The sequence below is a fragment of the Glycine max genome, chromosome 3 (assembly GCF_000004515.6).
Source record: "Glycine max cultivar Williams 82 chromosome 3, Glycine_max_v4.0, whole genome shotgun sequence".
Lineage (NCBI taxonomy): Eukaryota > Viridiplantae > Streptophyta > Magnoliopsida > Fabales > Fabaceae > Glycine > Glycine max.
In genome coordinates this window covers 36,853,512-36,870,612 of record NC_016090.4, presented here as the reverse complement: position 1 = coordinate 36,870,612, position 17,101 = coordinate 36,853,512, and the positions used below count along the sequence as shown (strand labels likewise).

At 30.9% G+C, this 17,101-nt stretch overlaps 1 protein-coding gene across 2 annotated transcripts; it reads right to left on the bottom strand.

The window, feature by feature from the left end:
* Positions 1 to 9,180: 9,180 nt before the first annotated feature.
* On the bottom strand, positions 9,181 to 15,747 carry LOC100305363 (protein kinase). 2 transcript variants are annotated; one of them, NM_001251120.1, is made up of 4 exons: positions 15,685 to 15,747; positions 12,336 to 14,520; positions 11,495 to 11,778; positions 9,181 to 9,234 (listed from the first exon to the last, which is right to left on the bottom strand). In NM_001251120.1, the coding sequence occupies exons 1-4, from the start codon at positions 15,745 to 15,747 to the stop codon at positions 9,181 to 9,183; spliced, it is 2,586 nt and encodes an 861-aa protein (NP_001238049.1). The 2 variants fall into 2 exon arrangements, with proteins under 2 accessions (NP_001238049.1, XP_006576139.1); XM_006576076.4 differs by lacking the exons at positions 9,181 to 9,234; positions 15,685 to 15,747 and having other exon boundaries at positions 11,221 to 11,778; positions 12,336 to 14,930.
* Positions 15,748 to 17,101: the final 1,354 nt, after the last annotated feature.

The following is a 17,101-nucleotide window of genomic DNA, read 5'->3' as shown; positions in this document are numbered from 1 at the left end:
GCATCATGCATGCATTTGTATAATAATTTATATTCTTGACAATTATTTTAATAATTTTAAATTTAACTATATAGTTTAAAAAATTATTGAATTAAGTGAGTGAAGAATAAATTGTTAAGTTAAAATTAACTATTTAAGTATATATATCTTAATATGGTTTAGAAATGTTATTAAACTAAATGGACTAAACTATATATTTTATTATAAGAGGGGACAAGCATTGTAATACTCATATCTTTTAACGAATTATCTCTCATTCTTCAAGGTTTCAGCAGGTATTATTTCTGGCCTTGAATCTCTTTATAAATCTTTTTTCTGGGATGGGTGAGAGGAGTTTAGAAAAATACATTAGGTTAAATGGGAGAGGATGTGCGCTTCTAAGGAGGTAGGTGATCTGGGTGTGAGAGATTTGAGATGCTTTAATTATGCGTTATTAAGGAAGTGGCGGAGAAGAAGGATCTATGGAATAAGGTATTGGTCTGTTTATATGGGTCGCGGAATGGGAAGGCTGTGGGTGATGACTCTAAAGGTATGAAACATTGACATTGACACGGACACCGGACATGACACAGAATAGATAATTAGACACCTGTCAAATACATCAAACTTAATCCAGACATGGGCATCAGTGTCGTGTTGGTGTCGGTGTCGTGTCATGTCGGACACCGGACACCGGACACCGGACACGACAAGAGACCGGGGTGTCTATGCTTCCTAGCTCTAAAGGATCCTGTGTGTGGAAGCTTGATGAGGGTGTTAGGGGCGTGAAGAGGGGGATTGTTCTTAGGTTCTTTAAAACGTAAGGTTGGTAATGGAGGTGATACTTTGTTCAGGTTCTATCTTGGAAATGGTTACAGGTGTTTTTCTCTACTCTTTAGCTTGCATGCTTCAGGGGAGAGGGCATGCATGCACAAACTCTGATTCATTAGCGGACTGGCTGTTTTGGCTTCTTGCTTAGCAATTCAGATTGTTTTCAAGCATTGAGGTGACCAGGTTCGAGAATCGTGGCATTAATCAACTAACAAACATACTAATATTCATCAGAAGGAAAATCGTGTAGTTTACTTTAATGGTGTTAATTGAGTTAAATAATAGACTAAATTGTATATTATATTTCAACGTAACAGAAAAAAGTGGTGTAAGGTTCGCATTTTTCCCATGGGGAAAGGGTTTAAAGTTGTAAATTCGATGATTTGTGTTAGGTTTTATTTTCTTTTCTTTTTAAAAAACAACATAGACTTAAATGAGTATAGTCTTATTTAATTTAGAGAAACAATAAATATTTTGTAAATTTTGGGTAGAATTTAAATATGATTATTTTTAAAATATTAAGTCAATTTGAATTTCTTTGACTGAGATAAAGAATTTGACTTTGAATTCCAACTTCACTGCAAGACATGTTTGACTCTAAGCATTTATACAAAATAAATTGCAAGTAAACAGTGGGAGATGAAAATTATCATCATTAAATATTTGGAGGAGCACATATCCACTCCTTTATAAATCATATTATATATTGATAAGACCTACAATTAGATTATTGACATATTTAAAGATTCCACAAAATAGAATAAATAATATGTTTATTTTACCAAGCATAATTAATTGTACATTACATTATCAAGAATAATAATATTATTAAAATATTTGAGATTTTTTTTAGAAATGAATTGGGCTTTATTCAACTGAAATATGTAGTAAAATAAGAAGAAATAACAGAAGCTAGTTGGTGAGGAATATTCTCATCCCAATATATTTCATTTTGATAGAAAGTCATATTGGCTAATGAATCTTGAGCCTTATTCCATTCACATTTCGTATGAATTAGTTAGTGAAAAGTGTTAATTGTACTTTCTAATACATTTTTTTAACATACATTTTATTATTGATTAAAATTTATTAAAAATTATTAAAGTAAGAAAGAATCATTAAATAAATTATGAAACACAAAAAAAATTATAATTTTTTTATAAATTTCAGCCAAAGATAGTATTACTAACATTTGTATCATAAATTTTTGCTTTATCTAATATGCCCTTATTATAGGTAGCCAAACTTAAGCATAAGCTCCTCAAGTTTTAGATCTATCAACAAACCAAATTATTTGGTACTTATTAGTTTTTATAAAGGAAAAAAAAACAAAAAATTTCACATGTTAATAAAAATATTCAATTTATTACTCTCATTTAAAATTAAAAAAAAAATCTCAATGAAAATTTATTTTAGATCTTACTTTTTTTTCTGATCGGAAAATGTTAACAACTATATTTTTAATAAACTAACTCGATATAATTATATATCTATGATATATAAAATTATAACTTCACTACAATAGTTAGGCACGAATTCATATACCTTTGAATCCATTCGAAGATTTACCAAAATTTAGTTGCCAATGTCTAAATGAACGAGAAGCAATTACGTTCCTAATCAGGTGAAAAGATGCAGTTAATTAATCAATTCAGAACTTCTTAATTCGTTTCACCATGTCTTATTTAGACCTTTCCAAATTGAACCTGAGTTCATGAGACTAGTCTCACGAAAACAACAATGTTCACATTCCAAATTTATTAAGGTAAGATAAAATTAACCATCTGGATTCGTCTATCAAAAGTCTCAATCATAGGTAACAGAAATCTGAGTTTTTAAGAAACTTGACTCAAGACTAATTCTAAATCATATTCGCTTATTCAAACCACATTGTTTGAGCTAAAGTTGCATCTGCTCTGAATGACAAATGAAAACTAACCGGTTCTTATTCTGTAAACTAAGCCTGTAGTTACTAGCAGTACGTACTAGAGGCCTTGTCTATCCCCATTCATTGCTCCAAACATGCCAAAATCAGAAGCAAAATCATTTTCTTCTATATAAGATCTGTTGAGATAATCTCTCATGTCCAAGTCAATTTGACATCCACTGGTCTCACCTTGTGAACCGTTGTTGTTTGGTTCAGAACTAGGGTTCTGAAAACTATCAGAAAGGCTGAAGTTCAAGTTCTCATGTGGTATCTGATTCAAAGTATTGTCTTGGAAGTTGTAAGGTTCAAAACTTGTGTTCACTTCAGGAAACGGTAGCTGTGTAGCTCCAAATTCCTGATTAGATGGTTCCGGCCACTGTTTGGATTTGTGTTCCTAATGAAGAAACAGCATTTGTTGCTCCTGTACTTTCATTCACCGTGACTTGTGCTAGAGGTTGTACATTAATATTTCTCGAAGGTTCCAATTCCAAGTTCCCCCCTAGCAAATTTTCTCCAAAACCAGATGGACAATCAGGGAAACTGACTCAATTATCCAAATTAAGATTTTGGGTACCATGAGCAAGCACAGGACGGTTAGAACCCTGAGACAGAAACTGGTTGTAGTTGTTGTTGTTGAAGTAGACAAACATATATATGTCTTACATTATAAACTTAGACAAATATGATATATTTACTGCAATGTGCAAACATTGTCTATTGATTATGTACATTAATAACTAAGTAACTAACATACACTTGAGATACATTATACATACATGTTGATGTGAAAATATAAAATAGATTGGATGATTTAAGGAAAAAAAATCACAAATTTAATCTCTTATGTTAATAAAATTGACATTCTAATAATTAATATTTATCAGATAAAAAAACATACACGTTGATGCTTAACTACTATTCACAGTGTGGAGGCATAAATTAGAAATGAATTGGAAGGGTTAGAATATGAACTCACAATAAGTTCCCGAGTGCATGTTTAGTGATCCCTCACGACCCAGCCTCGCTTCCCATTTCTTGCTTATTGGGACCCTGATTGATCTGATAGGAATGAGAGAGAGAGAAGCATAATAAAATAAACTAATGAAAGAGAGAAAGAAAGGGAAAATGCAAACCTGTAGACGCCACGGTAAGGGGAGTCACACTCACCGTCACTATAGTCCTTTCCCGTCCTGAAATTTTGTCAAGTTTTTATGGAATCAATGACTTTCTTTATCTTAAATTCTTAATTACGAACATCCTACCAATGGTTGAACATTTTTAAAAAATGGTTATTAATTTCCTATAATGTTAAACATCACAAGAACAATTTAAAATCTTACTTTGATAAGAACCGATTTTACATAGGTGATTTGAAAAATAAGAAATACTGTCAAAAAAAGTTTTAAATTGAAGTTATATAAATTATATATAATTTAAATTTTATAGAACTTTTTCTTTAATATATAACTCACCAAATAAGTCATGTTGATCAATTTTATTTACCAAGTACATGTTACACATCACTCATATTTTGTTAAGTATTATATGCAACTAACACATGATTAATAATGTAACTTAATGCAACTTCGCATTTGGTGTAAGATATACATGTAAACACACATACACACCATTTTAATAAACATGTAAACACATGGTGCACATATAACACATATACACACCCTCTAAAAAAAAAACACACATATACACACAATTCACATCTTACCATCTAACAGCAGAATATAAATTCCGTTGTGCTCATCCATTGCATTTCGTCCAAATTGCGTCTCACCTACGAATAATGGTATGTTTATGAAATGGAATTCAAGTAATTAATAATAATTAAATCAAAATCCGCCACAAAATGATTTTGCAATAACATTCATAAATCTATCTACGATGACATACAGGAAAATTCGTTAATGCTTTTAAGCCCCCAATCTTCACCGACACTAAATCATGGGCTTTGGCGGCGTCAACTTCAGTAGAATAAACACCTGCCAACTCAAACGAAAAAAAGAAATTCTACATATGGAAAATCCAATTAGTATCAATGAAAAACAAAACAAGAAAATAAAGATTCATATGGAAAATCCTACATGTGTGCTTTTCAATTGAGGAAAACATAGATTTTATCTTCGGCTATTAACATTAATATAAGCAACATTTAAAACAGAAAAAAAAATGTGTACTTACCCACATAAACTGCAATAGTTGAAGAAGATCCAGGCATATATACAAGTAAAAAACGAAGTCAAGTTAGTGAGTAATTTGAGGTAGCAAATAAATGGAGAATTGAAAAGCTTTAATTATATTTTAATAAAGGCTATTTCAACATGGTCTTCCTCTCTTCCCTGGATCGGAGTTATCCCACACATATGCTTCGAAACGCGGGTAGTTACACCTATATAATCAATCAAAATTAATTTTACATCTCATCAAGGTCACAAAATATTGGAACACAAACGTAAGCAATAGCTTAATTTCAAATAAAATCATACTTGATTACTCCTCGATATACACTCTTCCCTCCGTGAATCATTTCACTAAAACTACGATGCTCTCCATGTTGTTTTCGATCATTCTCATTCCTGTCACGATATTTCACAAAAAGAAAAATAAAATTGAGTGTATTATTGTAAGAAGTAATAAATTGCCATAGATGGCACGTACATTGCATAGGGGTCATGTTTGTGCGACAATAACTTGGATGGGGGATTAGACATTCTTCTATGTATTTTTCGTCTAGAATTCCCTCTAATACGGATGAGATATGACATTGCTTGAGTGAACAACAAGGCAAATTGTTCATCGACCCTTGAGAAGAATTTCCAATCTGTGGATTCATAAGGTGATGGGGTATAACTGGTGACTCGAGTGGACAACATGGTTGGTGGTACCATATTTGTTCTTCAAGCAGAGAGTATAATTCTTACAAGGTCAATCTATATGGTGCTGGAGTGAGTATAATAATTTGGGAGGTAGAAGTCAGAGGTTTTGTTTATAACGTTGGAATAGATCGGTAACGTTTGGTTAAGATTTCTTATAGCTAACTCAGACTTGGTTAATTGGCCTAGACTTTCACACCAATATTTGGCCATGATTTTTTTTTGTTTAATTAAAATATAATCCGTTTTCAAAAAATTATCTAACATTTTTTTCGATATATATCTGAAAAAATTTCGCGTTTCATTTTAATAATTATTGTCATGTTATATCGGTTAAATGATAACGTGATAGATGGGAGTCTCACAGCATTACGTCTAGTAACTAATCACGTAATTAAAAGCCTCCCCAGGTCATTAATTTTTGTTCTGCAACGACATCGTTTTACTTCTTCGGTTAAGTTGGCGCTTTCAGTAAAACACGTTCAAGCATCGTTGTTTTCTCCAAATTCAGCTAGAGTTTTCTCCTCTTCAGGTTCAAATCTCTGCCGCGTCTGACTTCGCTGTTCCTCAGAATAGAAGAAAGGACTTCGAATTTCTCTGCTTTCAGTTAGTAGCTGGTAATTGATTTGGGTCTTTGGTTCCATTTTGAAGTTAACCTCTGGTGGAAGCTGTGCAATAATTACCTACATCCGTTGTATATCAGTGTTTTTCTTGTTGTTGTTAGAGTTAATAAAAAAAAGGGGATTTGAATTTCTCGCACTTGTTGAGTTTGTTTGTTTCTTTAATTTTCGGTGTCTTGTCTTCCCCTTTTGTACTAGGGTTCCAAGTAGCAGAGAGCATGGTATTGAATTTTTTTAGTTTGTTTCATTAATGTAATTTAATTTAATTACTGTGTAATTTTCAACAGTAATCCTGAACTGCACCTGGTATTGAATTTATTAACTACCGAAATTACAGTTTGGGAGGATTCGAGTATCCCCACGAGGAAATGTATTACATTTTTTTAAAATTGAAAAAAAAAACAAATTAATGATATGGAGAGGTTTATGCTTACCTAGAGAAAAAAAAAAAGAATCTTAAGTAATTTTTTGAAAATGAACTATATTTTAGGTAGTTTTTTTTTCAACTCAATAGTTGAATATGATTAATAATTTTATTGAAGAGAGAGAATATTGTATAATCAGTCATTCAATGCAAAATAAAATAAAAAATACATTTAATATTATAAAATGATAAAAGGAAAAATGTCAATATGAGTTGGGAGTCGGTGAATGCAAAAATAAAATATATATTTAATATTATAAAATGATAAAAGGAAAAATGTTAATATGGGTTGGGAATAGCTCGGTGAATTGACATGACAATATGCTTATTAAAAAAAATTGACATGATCACCATATCATATGAACATTTTCTATGAACCTATCTCTTAGAAATTAAATGGGTGGGTTCATATTAAAATTCGTGTACGTACGTTTAAGAAAATAGAGAAATGCACAAAATTTTCATATATATATATATATATATATATATATATATATATATATAACATGTGAAAAATCAACATAAAGAATTTTTAGGATATTATAGTTAAAGAATTAAAAGTTAAAAAAATTTGTGAGAAAGTATTACCAATACATTGTTTAAATTTCAAATGAAAATATTTTATATATTAATTTTTTAAATAATATTTCCAATATTTTTTTGTGTGGGAAATATACATCAGATAAAACTAATAGCCACAAAAACTAATAGTAAAAAATATAGATATCAAGATCAGTAGGGAGAAAAGTCACTGGTATATTTGAAGGATGTTCATTATTAATGAAGTTATCATAATAAATCTCTATCGAAAATCTTTAAAAAAAAAGTAAGGACTAATAACTAGTAATTTTTTTATCCATAGAAATTAAATATACTATTAAAATATTTATAATATAAATACTCTGTTGAACTAATTAATTAAGTTAAACACCTTTTACGTAATTTAATTAAACAATATATGTGAGTTTCTTTCTGTAATTAAGTTGCATGTATTACAGAATATGTCAAAAATCGACGGAATAATACTGAACTTTTTACAGATTGTATAGAACACTGTTTTTTCTTTACAGATTGTACAACACTCTTTCAATGTTTATTTAATGTCATTCGATTTCATTACAGCAAAATCTCTTATTTCATAAATGATAAAGTTCACAAGGAGATTTGTTTACTTTCTGGAGTCGGCTTAGTCTTGACTTCATAATACGTGGAAAGAGAATAAAAGCTATACTAAACTATTTTATTTTATTTCTTAAATATTAGATTTTAATTGGGTAATTTATTGGTGCACTATGTTATTAGTCACGTTTTTTTATTAATAACAAATTTTGTCAGCAAATTTAGATAATTTTTAGGAAAATCTTTCTTCTTCACGTTTTTTATTTATAACACTCAAACTCAAAATCTTATTTAAAAAATTTTAACACAATTTTATTCGAACCAATCACATGTTAATTAATTAGTGCATGCTAATATACTGCTGTAGTTTACATTATTCAAACTAGGGGAAGAGTAGAAAAAATATCTACTGTGGTTAAATACAGTTAAATAATAGAAAAAATAGAAGTTAAATACAGTTAAAAATGATAGAATAAAAAACCTAACAATTAATATAAAAGTAATAGGAAGTTAATGTAGGTTAGAAGAAAAAATTTAAATTTAAGAAGTGATTTAAGGATAAATTATCCAATGAAATGTGGATACTAAATGAGATAATTCTCATTATTAATAATTATAGATAAGCTGTAAATTATGTTTTAGAAAAATGAATTTATAATATTAAATGTACTTCCTTTTTATTTATTTTTTATTGAATATTGATTTCCTGCATAATAAAAAATATTGATTTCCTGCATAATAAAAAATATTGATTTTATATTTCCTTCATAAATGCATGAACCTCTTGCTTCGTTGAATTGGGAAAATCCTGAAGTGTCAAATAAATCAGATGAAAAACGTTAAATATTTGTGTAAAATTTATGCTCTATACCATGGATCCCTTTAAATCTAAAAGGATATTAACAAATCAACATTTAACATTTTTACTAAATACTTTAAGACATAATAAATAAATTTTCTTTCAAAAAAAAGAATACTAAATAATTTCTTTGAATTAATTATATATTAAATATTTTATTTGGATATATAAAACAATACAATAAATTTTATAAACTTATTTTTTGTATTTATCTCTTTTTTCATTATGAAATATATATTAAATTATGTGCAAAAGAAAGACAGACACAAAAAATATTACTATTATTTTTTTATTGATAAAAAATAAAAATCAATATCAAAGAGTTTATGATAATTCATTTAATCAATCGAGTTAAACTCTTTTAACAAAAATGTTATTATGGTACAAACTAACTCTTTTAACAAAAATGTTATTATGGTACAAACTATTATATATGTTATTGTAAAAAAAAAATATTTCTCTTTTATTTATAATTTGATGAATTTACTCGAATCCTATATATTTATAATCTTGAACTGTCAAATCAAATGTAAGGGTTAAATATTAGTGTAAAATTTATGCTCTATCCGACGAAATCCTTTAATTAAAATCTAAAAGGAAATAAATAAAGGTGCATTTAATATTTTAAACTAAACATTTTAAGACTTAATTTATAATTTCTTTGGAATTATAATACATTAAACACTTTATTTATCATTGGATGTGTTTATTTGAATTATACACCTAATATAGATAGATAAATAAATAGAAAATAGTATTTTGATATGTGAATTATACAGGTAAATGTTTATTTGTATATAATCAAATTTTATAATAAATAAATATCATTAAATACGTTTTGACTGTTGACAATTTTTTTAGGACATTCTTAAAATGAACAATGAATAATTTAATTTATGATATACGATTATTTTAAATTATTAGTATTTTTTAAAGCATTATTAAAATTCAATTTATACATAGACATAAAAGTGAGTAAATCGAAAAGGATAAGCATTTAAAAAATGGCTAAGTTACCATTTTTGTTTTCCTTTAATTTCTAGTCTAAAATTTTTGTCTCATTTTTGTCGATCACCACATTAAACAAATGGGTCACTTGATAAGAACATGAAGAAAACAAATGTTACCTTGTAATGGACACCCAGAAATGTAAGAAATTATGGGAAAAGGGTTTAACCTTGGAGATGGTGTCCTTTGTTTTTGGCCATCATGATATTTGAACTTCATGACAAAATGTTGGAACATGAAACAAAGTAAAAGGAGAGGAGGAAAAAGAAAATAAGTAAATTAGTCACATTGTATGTGTAAGTGTATGCAATGTAGATTTTAAAAGTGTGATTAAATTAACGAGAGAGGTGGGTATTTGTAGATTTCATTCATTCTATGTGATGATTTTTTTTTCCGACGTGAGCGATGATTAAATCTTGAGAGTTTACTAAATTTATTTTCCAACACTTAAAAAAAAAGGAAAGGGAAAATGAATTTATTCTGATAATTGAATTTCTCTTATTTTCCAACAAAAATAATTGTCAAGTTTGACTTGCAAAACTTGAAAAGTAGTTTGATTTAGAAAAAAAAAACCATTAAATATAAATAAATATTTGACATGATAAAGAATTTAATTGATTAAGAATTGATTCTTACTAAAATACTTAAACAAAGGATTTAACACGAGTAAAGGTAACACTTTAGTCCAAAATAAGTTGGCCCATTTTTTTAAGTGTATTAGCATTACATAGGAATGACATGATAAATGGTTATTTTTATATCATTAAATAAATATTTTTTAATATATAAATTATATTATAATTAAAATTTATTATGAATCATTTAAATATAAATATATATATATTATTTTCTAATTTATTATGAATCATTTAAATTGTAATATAAAGTTATGTTTAATTCTTGCCAATTTATTTAATAAAACTATTGAGATTAATTTAAAAATGGAGATCAAATTGAGTGATTTCAAAGGGATATGAGGTTAAGAATAAATATACATATAAATATAAAAATAGTATAGTTTGAGATAGTTGAGAGTTAAAAAAAAATCTTATTGCAACTTGCAAGGACTGTATGTAAAATGCACTTTGAAATTAAGAAGATATAATATTAAAATGTGTAATAAAAATGTTTAAGAGCAAGAGTGTCATTCTCTAAGTTGTGTATTTTAATTAATAAAAAAAAGAAAAAGAAAATAAAAATTGTCTAACCATATTTTTAGAAATTTCAGCTATTGTTTTATATCGTTTATTTATTTTATAATATTTTTCTTTTGCTAGTCTTTACCACTTTGACTAAAGAAATTAGCAAACTTAATATTGAGACACAATGCAACATGTCAAACCACTTTTCATGGCTCATATACTTCCCCTGATTCTATCAACTCATTCTTTTGCCAATACAAAAAATTTCACTTGTTTTTACACCGTTGTGGCCGGCCTTTATGCATAATATAGTTTGTTCCTCCACATGCCACAGTAACAGAAAAAAAATAGTATTGTGAAGTTGGTGTTATCTCCTTCAACCTTGAGCCTACATCATAAAAGTATGTGTCTAACTAAACAAACACGTGATGGTACTCCTTAGTATCATTAACATTTGTAATCCAATGCCAAACAGAGAATGTATCATGGCCAAACCATTCCTATATAATCATCAGATTGAAAAGAAACCAAAAATGATGTGAAATACAAAGCTTAAAATTTACATACAAAGACTCAACAAAAAAACAAGGCAGTCTTTGAGTTGGAACATAGAAGTTCAGACTGGAATGGAGGGTTCCTCATATGGTTCATGCAAATTTGCAATGCAAGTTCTTGACTCCAAGGACAGAAGGCCTCTTACAACTTCTACCATGGATGGCCTTTTCTCAGGCACCACAGAAGTGCAACGAAGCGCAATGTCTAAGGCTCCAATCATTTCTTGGTGACAAGTGTGTGAGATTTTAGGGTCAAGAACTTGTTGCACCCCATTAGTGATATTCACTTTCCTTCTAACCCACTTCACAATGTCAAGTGAGTCACTAGACTCTGTTTGCTCTGCTTTCCTGCCACTCACTAGCTCTAGCAATACCACACCAAAGCTGTAGATGTCCAATTGTTCAGTTGCTTTCTTACTGTAACCATTTTCTGCATTGCAACAATACAATATGGTAATTTTTACTGTTAGCTAATACAATAAGCAAAATTACATATTTGTTGCCAGCATTCATATTAATGATATTCTAGGCATTGTTTTCTATCAATAGTATATTTCATAAAATGGAGTTATAAATCCGTTTACTGGATATTCATGTGAAAATATGGAACATAATTCAGGTAGTTATAGTTAATCAAGTACGATGATGCAACTCTACTGAAATCCACTAAAGTCATGTGAAATTTATCAGCTAACAAGCCACACAAGGCCTCACTAATGCAAAATTTGCAGAAAGAAAGAGAGTAGACACTCAATCAGAAGCCAAGGTCAAGAAGTATCGAAATGAATCATCTCAAGAATTCGCCTAAAAAATCAAGCAATTTCATAATAAAGTGAACATTCAAGCAATCATGTATGTCTTAATTTGTATCAAAAGGAAATTCTATGAATTACATGAGTTTGTTCAGTCAAGGGAGAATGCATTTTCAGTTGTTCCTCTTAAAGTGAGTGTTTTATGTAATTAAGTCATTTGCAAAACTTATCATACCTGGTGCAATGTAACATGAAGATGCTGCTTCAGAGTTCAAAACTGATTGAAATGCAGCTTCTCCCACTACTCGATCAAGAGCGAAATCTGTGAGTTTTGGCTCAAAGTTTGCCTCCAACAAAATGTTACTTGACTTGACATTTCTGTGAAGCAAGTGAGGGACATAATCCTTGTGAAGATAAGCCAGTCCTTGAGCAACTCCAATGGCAATTCTCAATCGAAGTCCCCACTGCAACTGAAAATTCGGACGAGAAATCAAATCCCCTAAGCTCCCTCCATGCAAGTACTCATAAATGAGAAATACTGACTCATCAGAGTGGCAGAACCCCAGAATTTTAACAACATTCTTGTGCCTAATTTTTGCCAAAGTCTTGACCTCAGCCTTCAAACTTTTTGAGGACTGGTTTCCAAAATTAACCAACTTCTTCACAGCTACTAGTTCACCACTAGGCAAATTCACAACATAAACTTTACCAAAAGCCCCACCATTTCCCCTTGAGCTCTTCTCATTCATCCCCATAAGCAGATCATGCTCAGTAATCCTGAGAGGATAGAAGAACACCGAGCGCCAAACGCCAACTCGATCACCCTTGCAAGATCTCCTATACAAAATAAAGCCACCAACAACAATGGCAGTTCCAGCAACAAAGGCTAAAGAGATGAGGGCACAAGCTAAGGTTGTTGTGCTACCAATGTGGTGTTTTGGCATGTCATCAGAGCAAGAGTTAGGCAATCCAGGGCCACAAAGATCAGGGTTTCCTTCCAAAAATGAGGCAGGGAGACCAGAAATCAAGGAGTATGGTACCTTACCTGATAGCTGATTGAAGGACACATTGAAAAGAGCAAGCTTCAAGTTTTGAAGCCCTTGTGGGATTGAACCAGTGAGATTGTTATCTGAAAGATCAAGGTAAGTAAGCACAGGTAGCTCAGCAAGGGAAGATGGTATTTCTCCTATTAGACTGTTATCAGCTAAAGACAATGAAACAAGTTTCCTGCATTTTTTCAGCTCTGGAATTTGTCCAGAAAGAGAATTGTGGGAGAGATTCACTATGCTCATAACAGGAGAGTCACAAAAGTTCGGAGGAAGTTCACCATAGAAACGGTTGAGAGAAGCAGAAAATCTGTATAAGCTCTTGACAAGGCCAAGACCTTGAGGAATTTTACCAGCAAAGGTGTTGTTGTCAAGTTGAACTTGCTCCAACTGACCAGCTCCTGAAACTGACTCGGGTATCTTCCCTGAGAATCTGTTGTTTTCAGCTCTGATGAGCTTAATTTTGGGTAATGACCACAATCCAATGGGGAAATCACCAGAGAAACCATTGTTCTGGACTTGGAACCTCTCAAGGCTCTTACATTCACCAATGGAATTAGGTATTGAACCAGTGAAGGCATTTGTGTGGAGACTGAGGTTAATAATAAGGCCTTGTCCCCTGCATATGCCACTTGGAAATGGCCCCAAAAGCTTGTTTTGTGAAACATCCAATGAAACCAGGTTCTTGAGAGAAGATGGTTGTAGAGCCTTTGTAACCCCACCTGTTAGGTTGTTCTCAGAGAGATCCAAATGGGTCAAGCTGACAAGGCCCACCAGAGATTCTGGAATTCCACCTTGAAAAGAAGAGCTTTGCAACAGAAGTTGCTTTAGATTTCCAAGCTCACCAATGTCCTCAGGAATCTCACTCACCAAGTATGGATTCTGAGACAAATCAAGAACCTCAAGTTTGGTTAGATTTCCAAAGACAGCAGGTACACTACCTGAAAGCAAGTTGCTTCCCAAGTTGAGAACTTGGAGGTTCTTCAAGGAGCCTATGCTTTCAGGAATGTTTCCCTCTATGTGGTTTCTGCTCAAATCAAGCACTTTCAATGAACCAAACTGAGAAATCTGAGAAGGGATAGTGCCCCATATGAGGTTGGTGCTGAGATTCAAAGTCTCCAAAGAACTACACTGAGAGAGATGAAGAGGGATGGGTTGGTTGAAGATGTTGTCAGCAAGGTTGAGATAAGACAGATTTGGAAGGTCACATATTGAAGATGAGATATCTCCAGAAAGGTTTAGGCTTTGAAGGTTGATAGAAGTTACTGAGAGTGAAGGTGTGGTGGAGCAAGTGATTCCAGTCCAGTTACAGTGGTGGTTTGAGGAAGTGTTGAACCAGCTTGACAAGGCCTTCTTGGAGTCTTCAATGGAGGCCTTGAAGGAGAGAAGAATATCACCCTCTGATGAAGATGAACTAAGATTTATGAAGATTGAGAGGTACACAGAGAGAAGAAGGAATAGGTATGTACAGAATGTGGTAGTAGCCATGAGCTTGGTGTGTGTGTCTGCAAAAGAACTTGCTTTGAGTTGTTTTTCAACAACGGCTTCTATATCAGTGTTTTAGTGTGGGAATGTGTCTTGAGATATTACGGGAGCTTCATGGGCTGGAAAGAAAAAAGCTTGCATTTTTACGTGCAAAAACTCATCATGGCCATTGAGAAATTTGTTGATAAAACCCACAAAAGTCTCTCTTTCTCTCTCTTTTGTGTAAGACTTTTTTTTCCCTTCATGGCATTGCGTTGTGTCAAGAGGAATTGTATTTGGACAAGAAAATGGTACAATAATTTCCACAGTAAGGGAAGTGATGTGAAGAGATTAAACAAAAGTATAAGGTAAAATGTCAATGTGTTGAAAAGATAGAAAAAAACACAATATTATAAAATGCTCCTTAAAAAATGTTTGTTTGTGCTTTTTACTAATGTTTGTTTTTGTTCCTTAAAAAATGTTTATCGTTGATGAAAATGTGTTACTTGTAATTCTTATTTTTCATATACAAGTATTTATTTGTCAAAAACACATTTCTAGAGCAAATAAACAAACAAAAAAATGGTTTTTTTTACATAGACTAAAAAGTAAATGCTCAGTTTACATAATCACAGATATCTTCATAGTATACTTCTATCACCTTATGACCTTTAATATTATAAAAAAATATATATTATATGAATAATTTAGTATAAGTTAAGCTTAATTTAAACATTCTACCCGACCCATATTTAATTTTACCTTTATGTTTTGTTTCCACTTATTAGTATATGTATTTATTGTTACTACTAGTAGCAAATTTCTCCGAAACAGGGCCAAACAATGTCAGGTGAGAAGTTACAAGCCATTGTACCAAAATAGTTGTTACTGTTATAGACAATCGAGTCACTATTATCGCGGGACTTTTCACCCTCTAAGAAGGGAAAAAGAAGTGGTGAAGTTTTTTCAACGTTGCAAAATAGAATCCAAAGAAGCTAAATAGTGAGGTAGGGATAGGCCCCGGATTTGACCTTGGAACGCCCAAACGTTTTTATTTAGGATTAGGATTATTACCGCGGCAACCAATTCTATGCATTGAAGACGTTTTGGCACGGTCACCGGGTCACGTGCCAACATTGTCAATTTCTGTTCCTACGTGGGGTCTCTAATTGACCGTCAGAAGCATGAAACCACCTTGGCCTTGGGGAATTTAGCTTTAGTATTAAACAAAATTAACAACACCATAATTCATTCGAGTAAAATTAATTTTGAATTTCTTAAATAATACTATCTCTTATTTGAGTTTTATAAAAGGAAAAATATAATTGAAAATAAATAAATACTAATTGGTATTTTTAAGACATTAATTAAAAAAATTAAAATAAAAATCTTTATTAAAAAAAATATGTTATTTATTATCATTTTGGGTTTTTTTTTATAATTTTTATATTAAATATTTTTTTAATTCCTTAATCAATATCTTACGCTCAATAACAATATTCTTAAAAATAATGATCTCAATGCGTGTTTGGAAGGACATTATAAACGCATGCATCCTTCGATCTCACGTCTAAACCTTACAAACATTGATGCAGAAGCTAAAACTAATGGCTTCTAAAAATTCGCATCACCTCAAGCTCAAAATCAAAATCATTTCCAAACATGTTATCAATCAAGTCTTTGAAATGATATTAATCATCAATAAGACTTATAAATATTTTACATTTACAATATAACAAAAAAATTAACAATAATTCAAAACTTATATTAGGAGCAATAGGTGTCCCATGTAATATATGGGATGAACCAACAGACTTAAAAAACCAAAGAGTAGTATTATTATATGTTGAAAGTTAGGAGGTTGGTGCAATTGAGAGAAAAAAAAAAAAGTGTGTGAATAAGAGGACGAAAAGCAAGGCATGGAAGAATGGCTTCTCGTGAGTGACAGCGTTGATGAGAGACAGAGGTCCCCATCGCACGTTTCAGACTCGTTTGGAATTATATGAAGTCCAAATAATAAAATAACACGGTACGGAGGTCAAGATAACTTCGGATAAGTATCGTTATAGTAATATAATTTTTTTTCTCTGAGTTACAGTAATATAATGCTACTTCTACAATATTTCATTTCCTTTGCTTAATTTATTTAGACCCCTTTTTTCTTATTTCAAAAAATAAAAGAGTTAGACCCCTATTTTCTTATTTCAAAACATAAGAGTTAGACACCCTCCTCCTAATGAATAGTCGCAATTTTTTATATTCATGGTTTAACTCACTTGATTAAGCTGAGTATGAGTTGTTATAACTTTTTTTAGTATTTATTTTTTATTCTTACTGGTTAAAAAATGATAATCAATTGTTTATATTTATGATTTATGATAATCGTTTGTTGTTGCTCTTTTATATGCATGGGATGGGATCCACAATCTAGCTAGAGTAGGTCAGGAAGAGAGTGAATGAGGAATATTACATTTCACCAATGAAACAAGTG